The 21,352-nt window shown below is 43.8% G+C and overlaps 1 protein-coding gene across 6 annotated transcripts in view; it reads left to right on the forward strand.

Moving 5' to 3' along the window:
* The window catches only part of KANSL1 (KAT8 regulatory NSL complex subunit 1), a 170,555-nt gene that overhangs the window by 20,274 nt on the left and 128,929 nt on the right, over positions 1 to 21,352 (forward strand). For all 6 annotated transcript variants that reach the window (XM_059726857.1, XM_019500938.2, XM_014609193.3 and 3 more), the window contains one exon: positions 7,509 to 8,883. In XM_059726857.1, coding sequence (XP_059582840.1) covers positions 7,592 to 8,883 — 1,292 coding nt within the window. In that variant the 5' untranslated portion in view covers positions 7,509 to 7,591. The remainder of the gene's footprint in view (positions 1 to 7,508; positions 8,884 to 21,352) is intronic.

A 21,352-nucleotide genomic window follows, 5' to 3' on the forward strand; every position in this document is an offset into this window, starting at 1 on the left:
TTTTCAAGGATAGCTTGATTCATACTAGGTTCTCCCGATTTCTCCCCTGATTTCTCTTTATGGGTGCTGTTAAAATGGCAACATGAGCATAGATGAGCTATGACAAAAAGAAACAGATTGGTCCATTTTCTGAGAAGCCTATAGCTTAGGTTGGGCATAATATAGGGACTGGCAGTTGAAAGAAGTAATGATGTGGTGGGGAAGGGGAAGAAGTGCGCATACCACACAGCGTCTGAGTGTTTTCACGTTTTAAAAGCAACCTTGGAAAGCTTGGAGTCATCTTGTGGATGCAATATGAAAGTTTAGTAAGGTTGGAATGCAGTTGGGCAGAGCTGAAACAAAACAGTTCCTCTCTACACAAATCTTTTACCTTTTATTCAACACTTCTACAATCTGAAGAGAAACCAGCAAGGGGTAGGATTTTTGAACATGAGCTTATCGTGTGATACAGGAAATACAAGTGCATTTGAAGGTTTAAAGAGTGGAGATGGTTGACATGGCAAGGAAGGAAGATGATGACTGGTAGTAATAAGATTATAAAATGAGTTACTCCATAGTATTGGAGGCTTCAGTAGTCTGGGGTAGTATTAGTGAGATGTGGATCACGGTCCTGGTGTAGAGGTACACCGATACATCGGTCCATATTGAATCGGCCTTATTGGCAGTTGGCTTTTTTGGCTGATGTGGCCGATGATACCACTGATAAATGTTATGTGCACGTGTGCAACTGCAGCATTTATGCAGCCAGCCTGGCAGTGTGGAGAGCAACATCCGGCTGGTAAGTCTGTTGGGGGAGGAGGGGCAGACAAAGGGCAGGAGGGATGAGGGAGGGAGTGAGGCTGGCCCTGGGGTAGGGCGTGGGACAGCCACAAGTGGTGCCGGGGGGGCACATTCTCTACACTGCAGGCATGTCCTTCCTGGATCTGTGTGCTGGGCAAGAGTGGGTGGCTGCTGCTGCTGGCAGGGGCTGGGGCAGTGCTGGGCTCCTGGAGGGAGCTGGGTTGGGGCTGCGCTCAGGGCAGGCAGCAGCAGCACTGGGAAGAGTTGCAAGGGGGAGCTACTGTGAATTTTGGGGTGGCCACAGCCTACCCCATAGTTCCCCTCTCAGCACTGCTGCTGCCCACCCCAAGCACAACCCTGTCCAAGCCCCCCCTTGCCGGGAAGAGCTTGGTGCCAGCCCTAGCCTGCAGAGGCATCCTGCCCTTGCCCAGTGCACAGATCTGGGGGGGGCAGACCCTCCCCATGCCTTCCTGGAGTGCATGCAGCTGTAGGAGCTGCTCCCTACCCCTCTCTGCACCCCCCGGATGAGCCATGGCTCCATCCCACGCCCTGCCTCACCCTGGCTGTGTAGTGTCTGCCCCAGGCCCACTTACTTCCTCACTCACCTTTTGATCTGTTTGGAGTGGGGGGAGACTTACCAGCCGGATGCTGCCCTCCAAGCTGCTGGGCTGGGCTGCATGTTGGCAATCCGATCGGTATCAGCCAATATGTTTCATTAAAAATTGGCCATTGGTATCAGCCCCAAAAAATCTCTTATTGGTGCACTCCTATCCCGGTGCCAAAGAAATAGATGTTGAAGAAGTTTTGCAGGAAAAATTGGAAAGACTTGAGGGTACCCTGGATTGGTTAACCAATGTTTAACCAAGGTTGTACTGAACTTGCTACCTTTTTAAAAGTATTGATAGGTCAGAATGGTTTTTTGTTTTGTTTTTGCTATTTTTGGAAACCTGTTCCTTTTTCAAGACTGGCTATTAAATTAGGTTTTCAGAACTGTAAAATACTGAACGTGCTTTGGGATGTGTCCTGGCGCAGCTACTGGTGCTCATCAGACTTCTGAAGGAGTGAAGCCCTTGCTGTGCTTTGAGGCACCCTCATAGCTTTGGCCCTTCCATATTTCTTAGCTTGTATTATTTTAAACAGCTTATGTAAGGAATCCCTTTCACTGAATAGCCCCGCTACTTACTCTTCTGATCCCCACTACATTTTTTTTCCTGTTCAGGAAATGGATGAAGAGGATGAGTTGAGTGGTAATTGCACTAACCTAACTGCCTATTAGAGTCTTGTATCTTCCCTTTATTTACTGCTAACTTTTTTCCTGAAGGAAGATCAAGAGTCATTATGGGGATTTTAGGGCACTTCAAAATACTACTCTTAAACAAGAAATTTTGGTTTCTGAGCAAAATGTGCCATGAGTAGGGCTGGAATTTGTAGTTCCTAAGTTCATCCAGGGTTCAGTGACTATAGTATATAACAACCCTATATTTGAGAGGAAGTTTCACATCTACTTTTCTTCAAATTCCTGAATGTGGTAGGAAGAAAGTCCCTGTGTGAAGACTCTGTGTTCATCCCTTAGATTTGAAGAATTATATTATTTTTCTTCATCCAGCAAGGAAAAGGAAAATAGTCTTTCAGAGGTCAAAGAAGTAGGTATTCCACCCACCTTTAACAGTCATAAAATAATGACCATGCAGAATTTAAAACGATTTAAGAGGGAAGTTCTAAAGTTTAGTTAAAATATTGTTTACAATATTTCTAACTTGCGTTCTAGCTTATAGCTAGAAGTTGCCAAAGAATACAATTCCAAAAAAATCCCCACCAGATTTACAGATGACACCTGAGAAGACTGACCTTTTAAATCAATGGAGCAGAGCATGGAAATAGAGCATTGCTTATTGAGAGAAACTCAATAAGCGTTTTTTCTTAAAGTTTAACTGTCCCCTCCATCCCTTCTACAAAACTGGATAAGTTTGTGAAATCAAGTTGCATTATTTTTAGAGAGATTTAAAAAAAAAACAAAAAACCCAGTGCAAAAAACTGTGACCATTCCTTTGTTAAACAGTTTCTGGTTTGGTTTGGGCAAAGTCAGGGGTGTCGAACTTGTCTGGCTCTGTGGGCTTGGATGGCTGGTCCCTGGGTCAGACTAGGCCCATGGACTCCCCACCCATGTGCTTGATCCAGCATGTATCAGCTGCCTGGGCCAGTCTAGGACACTGGCCCAAATGAGGGTTGTGGTCTAGGATGCTGACCTGGCACCAAGGGCCTCATTATGGGACTTTGTGGGCTGGATATGGCCCATAGGCCATATGTTTGACACCCCTGGACTAAGCGGATTAAGAAATTTTACTTTAAACTTCTCTTAGCTTGGAATAGGTATTCATAAAAGGTTTTGCCTTAACTGAAGTGATTTGGGCTTGTGTGCAAATAAGCCTGTGAGGTCAGCATTGTAAAGCCCAGTCTCTGTATGGGGGGTTTCCAACTCCTGACGTCTTTTGTGTGCAAACTGATGTTATGTTCAAGCTGTCAGTTGCTGTGGTGCTAGGCATGAATGGGAACTTAGGTTCATGTGCCTTGTTTTAGTTGCTTTTAAAGCTTTCCACTTCCCTTTAATTAGTCATAAATACTTGTGAAAGGACATGCGCAGAGCAGTCCTTTGGGCCCCCCTTTTCAAGAAGAATGTGGGAAGTTTGGAAGGAGTCTAGCAGAGTGACAAAAACTACAGGCAACCTCTGCTATTTCATTATAGCGCTCCTTTAGAATTGATACCCAATTCCACTGAGCGCTCGGGCAGTTTCGCCATAGCGCTCAGTGGAGTCGGAGTTTCGGCAGGCAGGTGGGCAGTGAGAAGCAGCGGCGGCAGCAGCGAGTGGGAGGTGAGTGAGTGGCATTGAGTGGGTGGGCAGGCATGAGGGCCCAGGGCGGGACAGTAGAAGCACGGGCCCAGGCTGACACATGGTGCTGGAGTAGGCAGGTGGGTGGTGGAGACAAGTGGCTGAAAAAGAGGGGAGGAGCACAGGACCCAAGCCAGTGCCCAGGGCCAGGGCTGGCAGGGGTCTGCACCTAGGGTGGGGGGCAGGAGCATGGGGCCTGCGTTGGTGTGTGGGGCCTGTCCTGGGGCCATTGGAAGCCTGCACCCAGAGCAGGGCAGTAGGAGCACCAGTGCCTGGGCTGGAGCAGTGGGGGGGGGGTGGGGAGAAGTGGTGGCAACGGAGGCAAGTAATGCGAGGCTGGGGCCAGAGCCAGCAGGGGCCTGTGCCCAGAGCAGGGCAGCAATAGTGCCACTGCCTGGGCTGGCGAGTGGGGCTGGAGAGACTGGCGGGCAGGCGAGGGGGGTGGGGAGAGGCGGCAGCAGCGAGGGGGAGGAGGAGCATAAGTGTGGGACCTGTGCCAGTGCCCAGGGCCATGACCAGCAGGAGCCCAGAGTGGGGTAGCAGGAGCACAGGCCTGGTTTGTTACGTGGGGCTGGAGTGCTGGCAAGTGGGTAGGGGAGTGGGGAGAGGCAGGGTAGGGCAGGCAGTAACTAATTAATCTCCATTTACATTCATGTCTATGGGGAAATGGGTTTCGCTTACCGTGGTTTCACTTAGCGCTCAGTTTTTCTGGAACCAATTAAGAGTGCTAAGCAGGGGTTGCCTGTATTAGGGCCTGGGAGGCAAGTTTAGGAGGAAAGGCTGAAAGAGGATTATTTAGTCTGGAGAAGAAAACACTAATGGCAGATTTGATAAGTCTTCAAATATTTGAAGAGAAGTTATGAAGATGGGGAGAGGGCTTCCCCCTCCTAGTCTTGATCATAGGGGACAGGACTAGGAGCAATGACCTCAAACTCCTGCAGAGGAGATTTAGGATGGGGGATAGGATGATCTTCATGATTTATAAGGGTGGTCAGACTTTGGAACAGGCTACCTAGATAAATTGTGGAATCTCCATCCCTGGAAATTTTCAAGAGCATTTTTGACAGACACTTAGCCGGGATGATTTAGGCATGGATGATCCTGTCTCGAGGAGGGGACTGGACTAGATGACCTTGTGAGGTCCCTTCCAGTCCCATGTTTCTATGATATTAAGGTCTCTGAAGTCCCTTTCCTACATACGCCATGTGTGTGACAAGTGGAGAACTCGCTAACAAAAGACGTTGTAATTTGCATATTCAAAAATATTAAAACTATTTTAGCCCTTATGAATGTAGCTAATAATTTCTGAAATGGGTTTAAGAATGTAGTATGCCAACTCAGTTTGGGCAGTGCCTAGTTTGCTTTACAAAATAAAAAGGCCTTGTCCGTGTTGAAAAGAAATTCTGTACAGAAAACAGCTATTTTAGGCCTTCCAGACAAAGAACTTGAGGAGCTTTTTATTTCTAGTGGGCAGAGCTTTCTGTATTGGGACTCAAGTCCTGGGCTCTATTGCTGGTTCTGGTGTTAGTGTCCTGGGTGACCATAGGTGAAATCATTCTACTTCTGTTTGTTTCCCCATCTCTAAAATGGGAATAAAGGTGTTGATGATCTTTGTAAAGCACTGTTGAGATGTACCAACAAAATGCTGTAAGAGCGAGTTATTCAGCATGGATGTAGTTTTACAGAGCCTTGGCTTGGGTCTTGAGATGTGAGAGGTAGCTACGCATGTCAGTCTGAGCCAGACAAAAGACACGGTAGAGGTGCAGCTTAGACTTGACTGAATCACGGATGCATAAGCATTGGTGAGTTGCAGACCACTTCAGGTGTTATGAAAGGACATCTGATGAAGTGAGCTGTGGCTCACAAAACCTTATGTATCTCCGATTCAGTTGTTCTACAAGGTGCATCTGAACCTTGCCTTCTGCCATAGTTGAGATATGTTAAAGATTTCAAAGATACAAGTAGAAATATTTTCTGTGATATTCCTCTCTCCTCCCCTCTCCCTGCTTATGTTGAAAGGTCATTTAAGTGAAGAATGTTCCCTTTCAGTTTGTCTAACATTACAGTCTGTTTCTGATGCAAAAAAAAACCAAAAACCAATTTGAAATGGAAACATTATCGACAAAAGCACCTTTTTTCTTTCAAATAGAGTATTTTTGTTTTGCAGTTTAAGTTGGAAGGAAACCTAACAGAATTTAAAGATTTTTAAATATAGAATAGAATTAGTAATATATGCATCTGTTGTTTAAATTTAACATTATTCCTTATTCTCTCTTGGTGGCAACTGCTGAAATCAAACCCCTAATTTTTCATGTAAACTGAAGTAGGATTGACGTAGTGGTTTGTCAGGTAAAGATACCTTTTATGAGTTGGGGTTTTTCTGAGATGAAGAACTCACTGCAAGGTTTTGGGAAAGGGAGAAAACAAGTGAACAGTTAACTTCTGCATGTACTTTGGTGGGGGAAGTTAGTACAGCCTAAATTATTAGTACTGTAAAAAAGTTTATTTCTCAGATGGATGAGATCTGAAAAGGTTTCACTTTCAGGGTTTTCATTAAGTTGTTGGAATTGTCTTCTTAATGACTAGGAAGTCATATTCATACCTCTTGGAAGAAGCTGAGTTAGATGCCCCGCCCCTATCCAAGCCCTTGTCTGTCAGTGAATTTAGGCAGTAACTCATCATTAATGCAGCTTCATTCATAATAGAAGATTAGTGTAAATATAGCAAATATAGTAAATCTTCCAGGCTGAGAACTGGAGCTGCTGATACTGTATGTTGGGTTGGGTAGAACAGGAAGCTGATGTGTCAGGACAGAGAGGATGTTTTGCTGCTGTGGATAGGATGGGTAAGGGAGGCTTCCACTTTTGGGAGGTACTAAAGAGTAGTTTTCAGTATGTCATACTGAAAGAGGAGTGGTTTTGGTAGTTAAGATACAGGACTGGGACTTGCAAGATATGGGTAATTCCCAACTCTGCCATAAGTTTGCTAGGTTGCCACAAGAAGTCTGCCTAACTTCTGTGCTTTCATTCTCTGTGTAAAATAGGAATAATATTTGTGTGCTTACACTTCAAGATTTTGGGGGTAGGATTTTGTTAGACGTGGCTTATGCTTAATAGCTATGTCGGGAGTATAGGAAAAATGACACCTGACATGTCTGCTGGCAAAAGCATTTATAAGTACAGTTTTATTGGCAAAAGAGATTTTTGTTATAGCGTATTCCATTAGGGAATTGGTTTAAACTGAAATGGCCGGAAAAATGAAACAAAACCAGAAAACCCTTTCTTGGCATAAGTTCTGTCTCCACCTGGAGATTGCCAGCAAACCTTTTAAACTCTACATAAACACTAACTTTTGTGTATGTAGTGTCTAGAACCCAGGAGGTCTTCATAATGTAAGGATGCTAATCAAAATGTAGGATCTGTTTAATACTGATAAGGAGGTCTTCAGAAATGTTTAGTGTTGGGTGTACTGTCCTGCTATTGAAGTCAGTGGTAAATCACCTGATGACTTCATTGGGTGCTCGTTAGGTCAATACAGAGTGGTGAAGAAAACCTTGAGTTGAAAGTTCGTGGTTATCAGAAGTATGGCCTTGCTGCTCCCCTTTTGAAACTGGGGTAATACCAGAATTCATGCATGTGGAAACTTGGGCACAGTATTTTCAAATGTACATTTAAAACCTGCAAGGAAACCCCAGGTTCCTGTGCCGGTCTATTAGGCCGGGCTTGCTTCTGTCACTGCAATATAACAGGCTATAGTTCTAGGCAGAACGCCTTGTTTGTGTCGCAGATGTCTTATTGGCACTTGGCTGTTTAACTGATTCCATGACTCTTCTTTTCCTAGGCTGTCCTCTGGCGAGGCAGTAAGAGGCAGTGGAGCTGGCCTCGGCACCGGGAGAGGCTGGACTTCCCGTCTCTCTGTGCTGAATGGCTGCGATGGCGCCCGCTCTCACTGACGCAGCAGCTGAAGCTCACCATATCCGGTTCAAGCTGGCTCCCCCGTCCTCCACCTTGTCTCCTGGCAGTGCCGAGAACAACGGCAACGCCAATAACATCCTCCTTACTGCCAACGGCACCAAACGGAAAGCTATTGCAGCAGAGGATTCCAGCTTAGATTTCCGAAACAATCCTACCAAGGAAGAGCTGGGCAAGCTGCAGCCTCTAGTGGCCTCTTATCTCTGTTCGGATGTAACATCTGTTTCTTCAAAAGAGCCTTTGAAGCTGCAAGGAGTCTTCAACAAGCAGACAGTCCTTAAATCTCACCCTCTCTTATCTCAGTCCTTCTTGAAAACAAGTGATCTGTTAGAGTTTTCTTTAGAAAATCTAAAAACAATGAGTACTAGTGGTCAGCCTCCTCTGCCGCAAGCACCTGTTAATGGCTTAGCCAAGAAATTGGCAAAAAGTACCAATTCAGACCATGAAAACTCCAGTTCACTTAATGGTGGGAAGCGTGCTCCCCTCTCTGCCACCCTCCAAGGTGTTGACTCTAACACCTCTGGGGGATCTGAATCAGGGGACTTAAAGGTGGGTTTGACCAATTGCACTCTTCCACACAGAAGCCTTGATGCAGAGCACACAACTCCATTTAGCAATAACAGCACTGCAAACAAATCTTCCCTTAATTCCACAGAACAGCAGCGGGTGCTTGAAGGAGGCAGTGGCGAAGCCAGGTTGGTGTCTGGTGAGGATGCTCCATCTGATTTTGTCAGCAGCAAATCAGAGGAACAGAAACCTCCTCTGTCAGCTGCTCAATTCAGTACCCTGGACTCTGATATGAGGACCAGGGCACTGCTACGGCGGCAGGCAGATATTGAAAACCGTGCCCGCAGGCTGCAGAAACGCCTGCAGGTGGTGCAGGCCAAACAAGTAGAGAGACACATCCAGCAACAGCTGGGTGGCTTCTTGGAGAAGACCCTGAGCAAACTGCCAAATTTGGACTCCTTGAGGCATCGTAGCCAGCTAATGCTGACCCGCAAGGCAGAAGCAGCCTTGAGGAAAGCTGCAAGTGAGACGACTACTTCGGAAGGACTAAGCAGCTTCCTAAAGAGTGACTCTATCACAGAAGAACTGGAGAGATTTACAGCAAGTGGGATGTCCTATTTGAGATCCAGTGAGCAAGCATTTGATTCAGATGTTACTGACAGCAGCTCAGGAGGGGAGTCCGACATTGAGGAGGAGGAACTGACCAAAGCAGACGTAGATCAACACCATGTACCATTGTAAGTAAAATGGAAACATTGCCCAGTTCTATAGAGGGAGGGAGGATGAAATGAAAGGTGATTAAAGGTGCAGCAGATGAATTTTGAAGGAAATTATTTGGTTCAATCCCATTTTGTAGAAGGAAGAGGCAGTATTAGAATTGGCAAAGCTTGGCTTGTTGGCATTGCTTCATCCAGTTAACCTTTGTAGGGATGTGGAAAGACCAGAGTTATACCAGCTTTAAAATGTTATAATGGTTGAACATGGGTCACTGAACTGTGTAACTATGTTTTTTTGGTCCATTCCTCTGCCAATGTAAGGCTAGCTAAACTACTCTAAACTTGACAAAACAATTATTGGTTCAAAAACTTTAAAGCAGGTAGTCTTCTTTGCCCCTGCTTCTCCTCCCCTACCCCCTCACAATAAAATAAAAATTGTCCACAGTCTATTATGCAACTGAATGTTCAGTCTTAAAATATTCCTAATGTTAAAGGTCTTTACTTAAGTTATGTTATCAAGGAGTAGGATTGGCTAGGACATCTAGAGGAGCTACACAGCAAATCTAGTATCTTATGTAAATCTCTCTCTGATGGCTTGTTCTTGGGGTGAATCTGTGTGTTAAACTGCTCTGGCAGTGGGGATCTCCCTACACATTCAAAGCCAGTGATATGTAAAATAAGGTCAGCTTGATATATCTACATGGCTGACATGAAATTGGATTTTGCAGAATCCAGTCTCTGTCCGTGTGTGCACGTGTGTGTGTAATATGCGTGCATGTAAAGTTTAGCCCTAACACCTCAAATATGAATGAAGTGTAATTAATGTAGTGTCATCTTCCAGAATCTGCAGTGAGTTTTGAAACAATAACTTTCAGAGCTGTGAACTTCAGTGTTTCCTATTAATCTCATTCAGTGCTATGACATTCTTGTTTAAATTTGCGCACGTAAGACACCTTTAGAACTGGGAGTGTGGGGAGAGAGAGAGGAAAGATCTTATTTTAACATTTCTGTAACTAAAACAAGGGAATACATTTTAGTTTGATTTATTAAGTTCTAGCTAGATTATTAGACCTTGTGTTTGAGACTTCGGCGTAGAAACTTTATTTTATTAAAGGAACACCATTCTTGCAGAATTTAGATGAATTAAAGTATTCCTTTACCAGGTTGAGCATCAAATATGCTATTTGTGCCAGTTGGAGATATGGACATTCTGTTCAGGAAGTAAGTTGGATACTGTTGATTGAAGAAGAAAACTTCATATTTTCCATCCAGATACTGTAACATCCCCACACCTTGTGGCTTTCATTTAATACTATAACTATTCAGGATTAAGTCACATTCTTTATGGGAGGAAAAGTTTTGATTTCATAAATTCATCAAATCATGACTTTTTTCAAAGTGCCACTGAGCTCTGTCTTTGATTTAATAGCTGTATTTAATTCCTTGTCTGGCAAAAACAGAATTTGGGGGGCAGGTGACTTTGGAATACAGGTAGCAAAGACTGGCATCCAAAGAGAGAATTAGTGAAATTCTCATTTCTGGGTCTTGTTATTACCAGTGTGAGTCGCATAGCTAAGCTCTTCGATCTCCTGAGGTTTTGAAAATTCTAGAAATTCAGAAGCTTTAGTGCTCTATACGAGGCATTCTTCAAATACTAATTCCTGGAAAAGGTGGAGAGTATGTATGTGTGCTTGCATTGCATCCAGGTTCTCCAAACCTGTCAAGGTTTGTGCATGCAAGTATTCAGGAATTAAGTCTTCAAGCTCTGGAAGAGTCAACATAATCTATACAGATAGCCTCTGGCATTTTTGTACCACTCAGTTATGGTATCAGGCAGCGCTATGCTGGCATGCTGTGTTTACCCTGCACATGCTATTTCCTAAACTGAAGGTAGCATAGCAGCCTTACTTTTGTGCTACGCACAAAGGAAAGCTTGATTGTGGACAGCAATTGATAAGTTTAGATACAGCTTGAGTTCCTGTGTGCTTGGGCCCCATTGGGAAATAAGGTTTGGTAACACTGTGGAGGTGGTGGTCCAGTGATGGTACCCACAGTCCTTTTAGCCTTTTTGGATGTATAGGTATGGATGACTGCATCTCTAAGCACCATCAGGCTGTTTCTTCTGGGATGTGATTCCTCTTAGTATCGTTAGGATCTGTTGCTTCCTGTAATATAATTGGGTTAGTCCCATTTTTTTCCTCCCACACTGCAGGCTTTATTCTCTGCGGGCATTATGCCTTGACTTAATCCATGGCAAAGGATTTTCTTTCTTAAATAAGCCACCAAAATGTAAATATTTTGAAATGTCTCTGAAAATAGTTGGTTCTTGTAGTTTGCTGAATCTACTTAATGGAGACCAGTATATGAGGATTCTTACCCTGTTTTCTGTAAACTCAGTCATGGGTCTTGTGCATTTTCCAGTAAGTCTACATTGTAGATTTTATATATATATATATATATTTCCCCCCCCCCTTGAGCCTGGACTTGGGTACCTTTACCAAGAAAAGATATTGAAGGAAATCAAATCTTCCTTGACAAAGGCAGCTGTGGATCTTGTCCCTCCATACAAAACAAGAGTTGCTTTTTCTAGGTACTTTCTGATAATGTGATTCTCCTAGGACCTTCTTTAATTAGTATCACTCTTTAATTAGTATCTCATCAATTTAAAATTATAAGATGAATTGCCTTAAAATACTTTCTTAGAGGAAAGTCTTAACGCAGTCGCTTTCTGTGCTCTGCATCTAGCTGAAGTCTAGTAATCAAGGAAGCAGCCATGCCAGCTTCTTGGGCTGCTGATAAGTCATTGCACTTTCATAACATACTTGACTGTAGTCATAACCTACCTGTATGTTCTGGGAATGTGCATGTTTCTTTGCTTGGTTAATGGGCAGGTCAAAGATACTACTGTGGAGTATGCCCGAAGATCAGATCATGTCACAGCCAGCCTTTTGGAACTGCAAGGGTTCATGATAACCTGAAGTCCAAAGTTGTTTATTCCCTGTAGACAATTGGAGTGTTTATGGTGCTTGATATGATTTGTGTGAGCTGTGTCTTTCTCTCTCTCTCTGTAGATCACTTCATTCAGATTAGGGAAACCTGAGAGGTGCAAAGGTCCATAGGTTCACAGTTCCCATAACATGGCTGCACATGAAATTCAAATAGAAGTGTAAGTCCCTATGGCTCTTACATTTTGTCAAGAGGGTGGCTGGTTTTGGGGCATTTCTGATTGATGGCGCTCTAGAAAAATGTCCAAATGGGACTTGCAAACATTCCCCTTTCAAGCTAGTGACCAGTCCAGCTTCACCTACTTCTTGTAGGGAAAAAGCACCAGGTAGAAAGACTTCATGTTTGCCGCATAAATTTGTCCAAGAACAATAAAAACTTTAATAGTATTGAAATGATGTTCTCTTTTTTATCTGAAGGAACCTCTAGAAATATGTGAATCTAGAACAGGGTTGGGCAGTTATTTTTGGCAGAGGGCCGCTTACTGAGTTTTGGCAAGCCATCAAGGGCCGCATAATAGGCAGCCAGGGGCAGATAAATATTAATTTTCTAAATTTTTTTAGGGGCCCCCCCAGGCTGGATAGAATGGCTTGGCGGGCCCACATCCAGCCCCCGGGCTGCATTTTGCCCACCCCTGATCCAGAAGATGGCTTTGATTTGGATTAATAACAAGCTACATAAACAAGTAGAGAGCTCTGGAGTCGCACTTTCTATGTTGGGAAGATCTGCAGGTGTAGGTGAGACTTAGGAGGCATTCCTAACTGCCATGTTTCTACTAGGGAAAGAGCTGATTCATGATGCATTAATTTTGGCAAGAGGACTATCAGTTAAAACTTTTTTTCTTGAAGATCATGCTAATACAGCAAAACTTACCTACCTCTGGTAAACTCTGTACTGACCGAGATGGGCAAATATGGTTTTGTACATGGTTATAGATAGGGAGCTACTTAGTTTGTGGTTTTCCAGAAACTGCAAAATCCAGAATTGTCTGAAAACAACAACCAAAAAAATCCCCCTTAAAATACTGATTCCCTAGGGGGAGCTAGTGGTTCTTGCTGCTGGGAGGGGAAGGCGCTAGTTGGCGGAGCAGCATGAAGAGCAGCAGACAAGATGATGTCTGCTCCTCACACCTCCTCTCCCTGCCAGGGCCTCTCCGCCAGTCTGCACTGAGGAGCAGTGTGGCACAAAGGGCAGCCAAGAGTCAAGATGATGGCCACTAGGGCTGTGCAAAGCTTCAGTAGTCAGTTCGATTCAGAGGAGATTTGGCCCTATTCAGGGACCAAATCTCCAGATTGAACCTGGAGACCAATTAAAAGCTCCGACTTGATTCAAAGCATCCAAATTGATTCGGCCATAGACTAACTGGTAAGTCGGTTGGGGGGGGGAGGGAGGGATTGGGACAAGCTGCCCAGCCGGGGGGAGGGCGGGGATGGGGGTGTTTGGGGACAAGCGGCAGCAGGGCATAACCCCCGCTCCCAGTACAGCCATGCCTGCATCAGCACTGGGAGTGGGGGCTCTGCTGTGCTACTGCTTGCCAGCTGGTGCAGAAAGGCACTGGATGTGGGTGTGGGGGCTATGCCCTGCTGCTGCTTGCACCCTTCCGCCTGGAGCGAGCTGTGCCATGGCTGGGCAAGTGGCAGTAGGGCAGAGCCCCTGCTCTGAGTGCTGCCATGCCCCAACAAATTTACTAGCTGGAGGCAGCCGTGTCAGTTGCCTATTTAGTCTGTGGCCGAATCTCCGAAGTGGCGCCAAATCTTTCGGATCCGATTTAGCTGAATCAGATTGGGACAGTGATTCAAATCTCTGAATCAAATTGCTGTCCTCTGAACGGGCCAAAAACGAAGTGAATACTTGCCACTTCACACAGGCCTAGTGACCAACCCCTTATCCCTCCTTCCACCCCGGGATCTCTCTGCCAATCCAGTGCCAAGGGGTGGGGCCACCACAGAATACCGGCAGAATTGGCTCTGCACCATGAGCAGCCTGTGAGAAACTGTTTGTCTAGCCTCAATTTTAAGTAGGTCCTTAATTATAGATGGTAAAACCTTATCCCGTTGGGTTGACAGTTGCTCTGGGTGATCACTTGGAACAAAGGCCCCTTCCAAAAGACAATGTTGAAATGTTGCGTTCTGCCCTTGTGGCTCCTGGCATGGTGAAACTTTCTAGTTATGGTATCTAAGCCACCCTAATATTTTTAGAAATTATCTGCCAAAAGGTCTTGTACTTTTAAATGTAGTTTGTCCTGTAGCAGGCATGCTTTCAAATCTGGTTTTACATGCCTTGCAGAAAGATGCAAGTTGTTTTGTGTTCAGCTTTGAGTTAACTTCATTAGGTTTCATTTAGTTATTTGATTAGCTCATGAGCAAAAATTATATGGTATTTGACTTGAAAGACCTCCTGTTTTCCCAATTAGAAATCCCTGTTTTGTCTAATGTGATTTCTACAAAAGGAAAGCTCCTTTTTTTGGTTGGAAAGTACTATTTAATTTATGAACTTGCTTATTTTTTTGGATTGCACTTTCTTAATAGGAAGGTTATAGTTTGTTTTAGTGGCAGTTGTTTCTGTTTGTAGAAAGCAGATTTCAGTTTCTAATGACTAATTTATCTCAACACATTTTACACAGATTAGGGCTATTTTCTATTCCATTTAGAACCATGATCCTCTGGCACACGTTATCAGTTTTCCATAGTCTGTTTGAGGAAACTGACGTAGAGAAAAGTGACGTGTCACAGCAGTTCAGTAGCAAAGTAGAACTAAATCTTGACTCTTCTTCCAGCATGTTCTCTTTGGAACATACTATCTTGTGTTTCACAGTTGGTGGGTGTTTCTCTCCAAGTGGTGATGGAATTCCTCTTTAAATGAGCTTGTTTACTTACCAGTCCTATTCTTCCAGCTTGAATTTCCATCTTAAAAGAGGAATCTGTGGACATATGATACATCAAAGATCCTTTTGGGTAGTAGATAGGTGCAGTGCACCAGTCTACTTGGAGTGACTAAAGGCTTTAGAATTCCACTTCTTCCTCAGGATCAAGTTCCCTGAGCAGTAATGTTACCCAGAGAACTGTATCTAAAGCACTAATAGCAGTTCTCATTGCTATATCTTCCTGGGATTGCAATTAAAATGTATCCCTTATTAGAGGTGCATTGATGCATCAGTCCAATATCGGATAGGTACCGATATAAAGAAAATTTACTGTATCAGATATCGACCAGATAGGGCCAACAAATGCCCATGCTGCATGCAGCTACAGTGCAGCACTTGGGCAGTGAGGAGCACAGCCCGGCAGCAGGGAGAGCTGCTTCCAGCTGGTAAGTCCGTTGTTGTGGAAGGAGCATGGGGTTGTTGATTTTTTTTTTTTATTTTTTTTCCCCCCTCCCATGGTGAGGGAGGGGGCAGGGGCTGGCACTGCCTGGTGGGCAGGCATGGGATAGAGCTGTGGCTCATTGGGGGGGAGGGGCTCCTGCTGCTGCTTGGGGGGGGGGGGTGCTTGTGCGTGTGCCGCTGATATGTGTGGGGAGGGCTACAGCCAGGGCTTTTCTCAGCAGAAGCGGGGCTTGGAGCGGGCACCAATGGCGCTGGGAGGATGTTGCATCCACCCCAAATCTTGCCGCAGCTCGACTCCCAGCACCACTTCTGTCACGCACCTGCCCAGTGCAGCCTGGCTCTTCCTAGCACGAGTGGAGGTGGGACATGGAGCTGGGCTGCCCCCAGTGGCTAGCGGTGGCAATGCTGGGAGTGGAGTGGAGCTGCAGTGAAATTTGGGTGGCTGCAGCATCCTACCAGTGCTTCTGATGCCCACTCTGAGCCCAGTGTGGCTGCTGCCCGCTCTGTGCAGATCCTCCTCCTGCTCCCCTCCCTGGTGTGCAAGCAATGGTGGGAGCTGCCTGAATCCCCCCCCCCCCCCCCCCCCAGGAGCTGCAGATCCTTTGTGCATCCCCTGCCCCGCCTGGGCAGTACCTATCCCTGCCCCCTCCCTCACTGTGGGTTCTCCCCTGCCCTTCCACCACAACACACTTACTAGCTGAAGGCATCTGTATTGGAAATTCGATCGGTATTGGTTGATATGCCTCCTTAAATATCAGCTACCGGTATCAGCCCCCAAAATCTCTGTTGGTGCACCCCTACTAATTATCTGAAGGAGGACAGCTTTCATTGCCAGCTTCAAGGTGTACCCAAAGCAGACAGAAAAATCTTTCTGGTTTTGTAAAGCTTTTATGTCCTAGGGTGGAAACAGATGTTGCCTTTTATTGCCTATTTTTTGTTGCATAAAGTCAAACAAAGAAATGTTCATGCCCCTTGTGGCACAAATGCCCAACATTTATGGCTGTGATAAGTGGTAATAATTTGTACCACTCCTTAGTGGTGGATGTCTGTTTCCTTTGTGTTGGAGAGTATGGGCAGCCTGGAGCTGCCTGTACTCTCCGGCTGCCCCCAGCAGGTGCTCTGGAGGCCTGAGGGGCAGGATCCTGTGCACTCAGGGAATTCCTGATCAGGACTGGGCCCCTCAAGCCCCAAGAGCACCTGCCTGGCTTGCTTTCTTACAGACATGTTCTCTGAGGAATCCTGGGACACATCTCTAAGCAGGGAAAGATGGGGTTTCCCTACTTAAGGATGTACCCTGAGATTTCCTGGGGTACATCTCTGTAAAAGGGGAAAGCCAGACAGGTGCTCTGGGGGCTTGAGTGACCCAATCCTGTGCTGGAATTCCCAGGACATGCAGGACTGGGACCCTCAACCACTGGCCAAATGTTACTTAATATCCCACAGCATCAATGGATGAAACAGGCATTGTGCGTTTTGCCGAATCAGGTGGGTTGCTACTTCATTTGGCAACATCTGTTTCTAACTCTAGTTACCTGTTCTTTAGTTTTTAAGTGATTTCTTGGTCTGTAAATGCTTGCATATATGTTCCTTGTCTGGAATAATGGGCTGCTCTTTTATTTTCCCTTTTTATATTCTTCATGTAAAAAATTATGCATGCTATTCGTGCGTGGATCTCCTGTTTTCCCCCCCCCCCCACACACACACACACGCACTCCTATTTCTTAATGTTCTGAGCCATTAAGGCTGAATTAGAGCTAGAAACCTTGAACTTGGCTTATGTTGAAAATGTGAAAATCCTAGAAGGTATTCTCAGAAAAGCAAAATGTTAAGTCTTAGTCTCCCCCCTCCTTCTCCACAAATCATCCCAGGCTTGTATTCTTCAAGTAATAATTTAAAATCACACAACTCTTTTCACCTTTTATAAAAGGCTGGTTTGAAGCAAAGGTACTGGAAAACCCTTATTTTGGCTTGTACAAAATGCCTGTTTCAGTACTGCTAAACTCATCCTACTGGCTGTGATCTCAAATGTGAGAATTGCCTTATAAATGATAACAACATTGCTGTGAAAATGACCTTTGGGAAGATCATGTTTATGGCTCTCCTTGTGCCACTTTGTGGTATTTTTTTCTAAGTGATGCATTATTTCATTTACACTATCCAAAAATTTTGTTAAGCATGAATGGTTAGGCATAACCTGGTAAGGAGTTGCCTGTTCAAAAATTATTTTAAACTCTAAAGATGTGCTGCTGTTCTGTCTGGCTGAGGCCCACTGTTTGAATCGGCAGGCCAGGTTTACAGCTTTCAGAAGTCTGAACAAAATTTGATGCATAGAACTTCTTAGATTCTGTTCCCTTTTAAGAAATTGTGAAACTGCACTGTGCCACATGAAAAGCCTTGCATATCTTTATCGTATTTTATTTGTGGATAGTGGCAGATGTACTGTCATGTTCAATTCCCTAGGTGAATTGTGAGTACCTTTTTTTGTAATTTTTATTTGTTTGTTAAAGTGATCTGGTATACTAGCATCCTTTGTAGCTACATTCCAAGGTTTGCTGGTTTCAGCCAAATCGGGGGAACTCCCGGGGAGCTTTTTGTTTCTTATTCCTCCATGCTGTCTTTCTGTAATCGAGTTGATCTGTCAAGGATTGATTTATGCACTTGAGTACATTAGGGAAAAGTGGTCTATAGCGAGACTGAAAAGAGAGAGAGGATCCACTCAGTGTTGCTTTTGAGAAGTCTTTGACATTACCTTCTGGCATAGTCTGGGGTTTTCTTTTAACTGCAGGTAAGAATAGTATTCAGATATGGCTACCCTGAATGAGATTCCTGAGCCCTCGTACCTTGGGTGAAGGCTTTTATGTTGTTTTGTTTTAAGTTAAAGGGGACAATGATAATGTTTCATTTAATAATAAATGGTTCTACTTTTGTGGTATACAACAATGGAAGTAAAAATGTTTGTCTTCATTGCTCAACCCGAGATACAAAAGAATAACCGCAACATAAATAGCAAAAAATAGGTGTATTTAGCATAACTTAAGTAAAGAAACCTTATTTACATAAATTTTATATAGACTAAAATCCACCACAAATAAAATAAGCAATATAGTATCAAGAGCTGTTTCCATTGTAAAAGTACAAGACAGTTATTGATGGATGTCTTTTGGGCATTATAATTCAACCTGGATAAGTCTCCACATTATAACCTCCTTTTTCCTCTCTGTTATGGAGTGGGGGAGGGAGGTTTAGTTTACACATGTTACTGTTAGTTTTCATCATTCCCAACACTTTACAGTGTTGTATTTAATCACAGTATACCATGTGAGGTATTTTACCTCCAGCTTGTCCTGCCCTTGTCCTGTTATTTGTTAAATATAGATTTCCTGGCTCGTCAGTTTGGGTATTAACTTGGCATTCAAGAGTAACAAGTTTTGCCAGTGTTTTTAGTCTAGTTTTTGGAATAGTTTTCCCATGAAGAAAAAATGTTTTTTATTCTTTTGGCATATGCAGTTGAAAAATGAAACTTAAGAGGATATAATTTGTCCTTTGGGCTTGCTAGTCGCTTGCCCTTTAAAAAAAAAAAAAAAAAAAAAATTAAGGGGGTCAGCTATTTTCTGAAAGCAGTAGTTAATGTTAGTAACTTTTTTCCTCTTGCCTTCTAGGAATGACCTGACTAAGGTTTCCTTGTTTGTATTTCTCACCCCTAAGGTGAGACTCCAGATACATAGGTGGAATTCAGTAATTAATTTAATGAGGCACATCTATTTGAGAAGTAGATACCTGAAAGTGTCTGACTCCTATTATAATAGTAGGCTTTTGTTTTGCCACACTCCTTTCCTTTATGTAGCCATCTCATGATGTTCTTTTGCTGCGTCTTCCTTCTTGGTGTTCAGTTCTGCATGTGATATGGACATGCTCCATTCTGCAGCCTGTGGCCTGTGTCAGGGCTGTCCAGCTTCTGAGTGGCTGGGGCAGAAATCAGAATCTGGGAGAGGGAGCCCCAAGACTCTGGGTGTAGTTGCAGCCAGAGGTTGGGAGGATGAGGGGAACTGCAGCTGGGAGGGAAGCTGGGAAGCCTAGAGGTCACAACTTATCCTCCCATAGAGTTCCAGTTGGCAGCTCTGGCATACGTGATGAGCAGTATTGTATAGGGGAGGCTGGTAGAGGTATGAGACTAAGCAGCAGGGTAGGTGAATAAGCAACTGGAAAGGCAGAAATCCAAAGGAGTTTGACTTCTTTTTCTTCCTGACAGGAGGCTGTTGATTGTAAAAATAAGTAGGGGAGTGATATTGTTAAAGAACTGAATGTGGTGTTGGTGAATAGAAAAAAAAGGTACAAAAAGATGCAAATAATCTGGAAAAAAAAAAGAACAATTGAAGTCAAGTAAAAGAAAAAGCAAGAGAAGGCACAGTCAGAGCTGTTGATTTGCTTGGTGATACCAGTTGGATACTGCCATGTAAACTAAACATGTTGGGATACTAGGGTGGTGATGAAATCTGGCCTACTTAACCTGTTCGAGCATTGACAGCTCCATACTCTCTTGATGATTAAGTAAACCTCTTGCCAATATCATAGAAAGGGTTTTTATATATGTAGTGAATGTATCCTGAGGGAATGCTATCCAGGGAACAAATTCTTTCCTGAATCTGGACTGCTGTATGTAAACAGCAAACTCGCAAGTACTGAATCTTTTTTGGGTTTTAGTTTGTTTTGTTCTTTTATCTGAGGACCATGTTGGCAGCCTAATGAGAGCTATAGGACTGCTCTGTTTGTATACCAAGGTAAACTTACCTGTTATAAGTGAATAGAAGTTGCTTGCTAGTTACACTAGCAGGAACCTGTGGTTTCTGGCTTTTTCTTTTTTCATTTTTTAGATCCTCATAACATTAGATTTTACAAGCAAAGGTAGGCTCTGGTCCATATTTTAGGTGGTCTGTGAGCTAGCACTGTTGTAAATACACATCTTTGGAATGCAAGACCTGCCATAGGCACCATAAGTGGCAAGAATTACCTTTTTAAAGTGCGTGAAGAATATCCTTCAGGAAAAGTGTTGCAGCTTATTTTCTCTCTCCAGCATCTCATGCTAAGTTGTAATACTTTATCCAGGAGAAAGTGGCCTCAGCTAACCTCAGCCATAAGTTTGATGTTTGCTTTAATATACCGGTGTTGAGGTGTGGGGAGAGAGGTCCTTGTAAGCACTGATTTTAGCAGGACTTATAACTTTTTTTTTTTCTTTTTATAATAATTACTTTATTATGGTTAGCACTGATGGCAGGAAATTGTACTTAATATTAGAATTTAAAGAATTTTGTATTTATTGTTTCGCTAGGGAAACAACTACAAAGGTATGTTCTACTGGCTCTTCCCTTGGAGGTTTCAGTTTTTCATGCTAGTATTGCCCACTGTATGTCTGTTTATTCCTTTTCTTTTTCTTTCCCCTTCCAGCAGTTATGTTTGGGTTTTACTGGCTCAGCTACAGTACTTCACTAGAATTCCAGCTAGGTAAAAATGTTTTTTCTGGTCAAACTGGCACTATCCCAGCAGATTTTTTCACAGAGCATGTTCTGGGCACACAGACTGGTGAGTTCCTGCAGGCATCTCATTTCAAAAGCTTGAAAGATAGGGATAGCTTTGGGCCACCTTCATATGATAAAACACTGTATAGTAGAGAAGTCAAACTCACTGGGGGCCATGGGCTAGATCCAGACTGCAGAGCTCGACCTCAGTGGTTGCAAGGGATTTAGCAGTGGTGGCACTGAGTCCCAAGTTCAAGATTGGCACGGTCCATCCCTCCTATATAGCAAGATGAAATGAAATTTCTTCAGACTCACTTTTTTATTTTAATTAAAAAAAATATATATATTTGTTGAATCTCTGAATGAATTGAATATCTTTTATGCTAGTAGGTGAAAATAAGTATTAAAAGTAGTGTTGTGGCTGGAAAATGGAAGCAAAAATCGGACACTGCATGAGTATACTGAGGTTTCTTTTCACTGTGATGCTCAGGAAGTGAGCAGTAGGGCTGTGCAAAGCTGTGGTCCCTAATTTGATTAGACAGAGACTTGGCCCGATTTGGTGGCCAAATCTCCAAATCTAGATTGAGTCATAATTGGAATCTTCCAGATCAGTTCGGAAAGATTCGACGATTTGGACATAGCTTTAAAT

Source organism: Alligator mississippiensis, chromosome 4, assembly GCF_030867095.1.
Source record: "Alligator mississippiensis isolate rAllMis1 chromosome 4, rAllMis1, whole genome shotgun sequence".
Lineage (NCBI taxonomy): Eukaryota > Metazoa > Chordata > Crocodylia > Alligatoridae > Alligator > Alligator mississippiensis.